Genomic DNA, 5,180 nt, shown 5'->3' on the forward strand with positions numbered 1-5,180 from the left:
TCACGCACGAACACCTAGGTGCTACGTGGCCTGGCCGGACGCCCTGCAGCAGGTCGTCTTAACTGCCCCACACTAACTCTGTTCAGTCTCCCACCAGCTCCAAGTCCGTCGAGCTTCATCACCTATAACCATCGCAAGGACCCAGCTTTACACCAAGAAACCTTGTTCCCAGTGTAGGTGTTTGCCTCGCGGGCCGTAGCATCTCAGCAGAATACTCCAAAGGACATCCCGGCTTCCCGTTGCTGAGGGGCAGGTCGGTCCTTCGCTGCCAAACAAGGGCCACTGACAGACACATCGCTTACAGGCAAAAGGATTGGAAGAGAGATTCTCTTAAGAGAAAAACAATTTATTCAACAATAAATGAAACATCTTGGACTCAATTTAAAAGAGTGGCAGGGGGAGATCGCTGCTTTCATCCCACAGCCGTCATTTCACACCCTCAAGCTTGACAGCCCAGCCAGACTGAGGAGGAAGAGGCGATGGAAGCATGTAGGGCAGAGTTACGAGCAGTCCTTGACCTGGGGCCCTCTGCCACTTCAGAGTGCCTGCAAAGCCCAGCATGGTCACCTGTGAAGGAGGGCAGGGGAACACTCAGCTGTAGCTCACACCGGCACTTCCCACCTGAACGCCCCAAACGCCCAAACCAGGCTTGCAGTCTCTGTCCCGCGGCTCCCCCGCACCCAAAGCGGTCCCGCACGTTTCCACCCGTCGCTTAACGGCGCGCAAAAGGGAACACATGGGATATTTTGGGGCCAAACAGTTGACTGTAGTTTGTTGTTTGTTTTGGTTTTTTTTTAACTGAGAAGGCTTTAGCTTTGTTTGTCTAGAGCAAAGGCCACTCTAGCATTTGCGTCACTTAGAATTGCATCTACAATGAGCGGGTCAGTGTACCCGATCTGAATTTGGGAGGTAAAAGCAGTGAGCCCTTCTGTGTGTAGAAGGGCCTATCTACGTCACCTCCCTGTGCCAACAGGATCAAGAGACTCTGGGGAAAAAGTGTCTCTGCCTATAGTACGGCAGAGCATGAGCCTGGCCTGGCAAGCCCTACCCAACGTTCTGAGTTAACAGCGCGCTAAAGCCTGGAGAATAACCTGGGATGCTGCAAGGCTCTGGAGGGAGGCCAGAGCACCCCAGAACAAGTACAGGATGACATCTTCCACGCTCTCCCCAGTCTCCAAATGACGTCAGGTTGGGCCTTCCCAGCCCATATGTGTTCTCAGAGTGCGTTATTTTTTATTCCAAGTTCCTTACTTGTGTGGATGGGGATGGATCGGGTGAGGACAGCTCCAAAACGTTGTCCTGAGGCCAGATCAGAAAGATGGCATAGACAACTGGCCCCTTAGAAGTGTACCTAAGAGAGCAAGAGGTCAGCAAGGTGAAGAGCCCCACAAGAGAGAGAACCAGACACGAGCTTGCCATTTCCAGACAGCAGGAGAACACCGTCCCGCCTGCTGTCACCGCACAGGGGTCACTTACTTTCCCCTCATTCCAAAAACTGTCACTTTGGACCCACCATTTAGCCAGTCAGCACTGGCTGATGAAACCCAAACAAAGTCCGTGCGTGCTTCCTGAAAGCAAATGTCATTTGCCGATCTGTCCTTGCCTCGGCTTGCGGTCAACAGCGTGGACACGCTGCCTTACCCTGACCACTGCTCCGCGTTTCTAGACTGAACACCCTGGGGAAAAAAACAACTACTTTTTGTAGCATTTTTGGCTCTTCTAGGCCCTTCTCAGGCAGTATAAATCTTACAGTTGGGTAACAGTGGTTAGTGCTGTTATATAACGGCTTAAAAGCAAATATCGCTCTATTTACAAACTATATGTGTTTAGATGAACTGCATTTGTGCAATTCCAACTAGCCAGGACCACTACTGACACAGTCCTGACAGCAGCAGCATGGAGGCTTTTTTAATGGAAGAGTTGGTTTTTTCCAAATAGAGCAAGATGGATGAAGTTCTGACTTTTATTCTCTTCTCTCTAGCAAGATACTCCTTAAATAACACCATGGGGCAGTAACTGAGCACTCCTATTGTAGGATAAACACCATCTGCACCTGATGGCAACGCTGCAGAGTGTACCGAATTTAAGAATAAATAAGACAGCAATATCAGCTCTGGAAGTTCCAGCCCAGATAGTATCGAGCAACGAAGCCCTTACCAGACCGTGTCTGTGCTGTTCTCCATCTGCACTCTCCATGGCTTTGATTCATAAATTGCCTCCCCGTTAGTGTCCAGCCACCTCCCAAGGGCCAGGAGTCTTTCTTGGAAGATGGGAACAATCACCCCTTCTTTTGTAGGTCCCACATTGAGGAGGTAGTTGCCTCCAAAACTCACAGTCTGCACCAGCTCCTGTAACAGATAAACCAAGGCAACAAATGGCATTACCTTCTCTCCTGACAACAAAGAAACCTGAGGAGGGTTCTGTCCTCCTCAACTGCTCCTTCAGCCCCAGCCTGATTGTACGAAACACATGACACCTCTTTCTGCAAGGAGGAGGAGAAAGGAAAACTCTACTTCTCGGTAACTCCCCCCAGCCTGTTATTCTGATTTCAGATTTCTTACCTCAATGATACTTGCTTCATCCATTAACTCAGCAATGTTCATGTTGCTCCGATAGCCCCAGGAAAGCTTGTCAATGGAGGAGCACATCTCCCACTTGTGAGCTGGCAGGGTCCCTGGCTTGTATTTGTCAGCACAATTGTAGTAGCCTCCATGATGGCAAGAGCAGTTATTACACCACCGATCGTTGACAACAACAGTGTCCTGAAAGAAAAAACGAAGCTCAGTAGGGAAAATGTTCTGTCTTGGACTTTTCAGCTTGCATTCAACCCTCCTGAGTTAGCAAAGGCACCTAAGTTAGGAGGTAAGCACCTAAAACCCCTGTGTAATCCATGGAAAGGGAGAGAGCATCCTCCAGAGAAGGCTGAATCCCTCCCTGGGAGAACCTCTCTCTACTCACTCAGGTAGAAGTCGAGGCAACAAGGTTTCTGGCCTCTAAGCCTCCCACACGTGTGCCGTAAAGGACACTAGAGTCTTCTCCTAGGAGCACAGTGTAGGCTGCTTATTTTTTGTGAAATAAGGCACATCTGGTGTCTGTCAGGCGGGTTTCTGATTCAATCACACTCATATCTCACTGCTGCCAGACCTTCCCTACCCATAAAATGCCAGTGGCCATGAGGGATAGCTGAAAGCAATACCTTGACGGGACTATCGTTATAAAGCCAGGCAAGGAAAGAGGTAGAATTCCAGTACGACTCCGGAGCTTCCCAGTCTCCATCCGACCAAATCAAATCTGGTTTATATCTAACAGAGAGATGAATGTTATTTCAAAATGGCTTATTTTCTCCTACCACGAAGGAAGCACTGTGCATCTTGCACCTGGAGTGTAGTTTCACTTCCTCTTCCTATTGCCTGACGTTACCAGGAGGTTTATGCTATCGCCTTCTGCTTCAAGTGAGGTTTTTGCAGCAGCAAAGAATGATGTGTTGATCAAAGCTCAACAGAGGATGCAATTCTTCCAAAACCCAGAAGACTGCATCTCAAAGGCACGTTCTTGACCTGAGACAACAGCCATTCTGAGCAACATGAGTCCAAGCCTCGTATTTTTGTCAACAAGGGGAAGCAAGGCAAGGGTGTAAATTCACAGTGAAATTGCTATTCTACTCTACTACATACTAAGCAGCTTGCTTCACTTTCAAAGCCACTCTGCACAAAGGCAGCATTAAAGGGCATTGCTCCTGCATGAAAATTGATTGACAATAGACTGTCTACAGGGCACATATGAACCCCTTTTCTAATTACTGCAAATCACAGGAAAAGATATTTGCCTTGGCAAAAACTGACATTGGTCACCCCTCCTCCCGCATCCACTTTGCACCTTTCCGTACAGTACTGAAACCAGGAAATGCTCTGGATTCCTAACTGCATGCAGTTCTTACTTTAAGACAAGATCATAAAGTTCTGGCATTGTCTTCTTTAAGACGAAGTTCTGGGTCTTGAAGCCACTTTCCTTGTCAGCTAGATAGAGTGGATTGAACCACTCCAGCAGAGAGTGATACAGCCCATAGTGTAGGTTGCTGAAGGACAGAAAACACAGAGGAAAGAGTTAGGCTGGCAGTAGGGGTTAAGAACCAGTGACAGATTACAGCACTGGCATTATTATTTCACAGAAGACTTTGTAAGTGCTACCTTTTTTCATATTAAACTCATCATTTTCCGTTGTTTGTTAAGAACAGCCAGGGGATTTCAATGCACAAACATGAAAGGAACAGCACAGTTTGGCAGTGCCATACCTCTCCCTAAGGGCTTGTCCCAGCTCTCCTACGAGATCACGGCGGGGCCCTGTATCCACAGAATTCCAGTTCCAGGACACAGGTGACCCCCAGTTGGTGAAGCCTTCGTGATGCTTCGTGGTCAGTACCACGTACCTGAAGGAAAAAGAAGTACTTGATCAGCATGACAAAGGCCCTACCAAAGGTATTCCCCAGCCTCACAGGCAGATCCAGTCACTAAGAAAGCAAGGGACCGAATAACCATGCTGTGAGCAGTCCTATTTAATTACCCTTTAAATTCAGAAATACCTACAAGAATAATAGCAAGTTTTAATTGATTTTAATGCTGTAAAAGAATAAACAACCAAGACTTAGGAAGTAGGAAGACCCATCATCTCTTCAGCACTGTGGGCATGCCCCCTCAGGGATCTCCAGCACTGCTGAGGGATCCCCAGACTTGGACCTTCCATCCCTTCAGGGACCCCAGCATCTTCCTGGGGATGCCAAACACAGGTCCCCCATGTTCTCTGGGCCTTGCCATCCACTCAGGAAACCCAGCATCCTCCTGGGGAGCCCAGGCACAGCCCCCTCATCCCCTCTGGGCCTTTCCATCCCCTCAGCGACTCCCAGACATGGCTCCTTCCATCCACTCAGTGACCAGGGACCCCCATGTCCTCACAGATCCCCAGAAATAGCTCCTACACACCCTCACGGCCCCCCAGGTGTGGCACTCATGCCCCCCAGGACCCCAACCACCGTAGGCCGGCACCCAAAGCTGACCTGGCACCAGCCCGCCGGAAGAGCTGGGCCCACTGGCGGGGCTGGAAGTCGCGGGCAGTGAAGCGAGGTGCGAAGTCTGCGTAGGTGGTGTCGGGCGGGTACCGGTGCTGCATGAAGTGCTCATAGTCCG

At 49.5% G+C, this 5,180-nt stretch overlaps 1 protein-coding gene across 1 annotated transcript; it reads right to left on the reverse strand.

Moving 5' to 3' along the window:
• Positions 1 to 426: 426 nt before the first annotated feature.
• Positions 427 to 5,177, reverse strand: FUCA1 (fucosidase, alpha-L- 1, tissue; the record flags this gene model as incomplete). Its single annotated transcript, XM_010160762.1, has 8 exons — positions 427 to 567; positions 1,252 to 1,351; positions 2,158 to 2,348; positions 2,562 to 2,762; positions 3,197 to 3,302; positions 3,938 to 4,075; positions 4,292 to 4,426; positions 5,051 to 5,177. Coding segments are annotated over 8 exons (1,139 nt in total), but the record flags the coding sequence as incomplete, so codon positions are not given.
• Positions 5,178 to 5,180: the final 3 nt, after the last annotated feature.

Source organism: Eurypyga helias, unplaced genomic scaffold, assembly GCF_000690775.1.
Source record: "Eurypyga helias isolate BGI_N326 unplaced genomic scaffold, ASM69077v1 Scaffold22571, whole genome shotgun sequence".
In the NCBI taxonomy this organism is placed as follows: Eukaryota; Metazoa; Chordata; class Aves; order Eurypygiformes; family Eurypygidae; genus Eurypyga; species Eurypyga helias.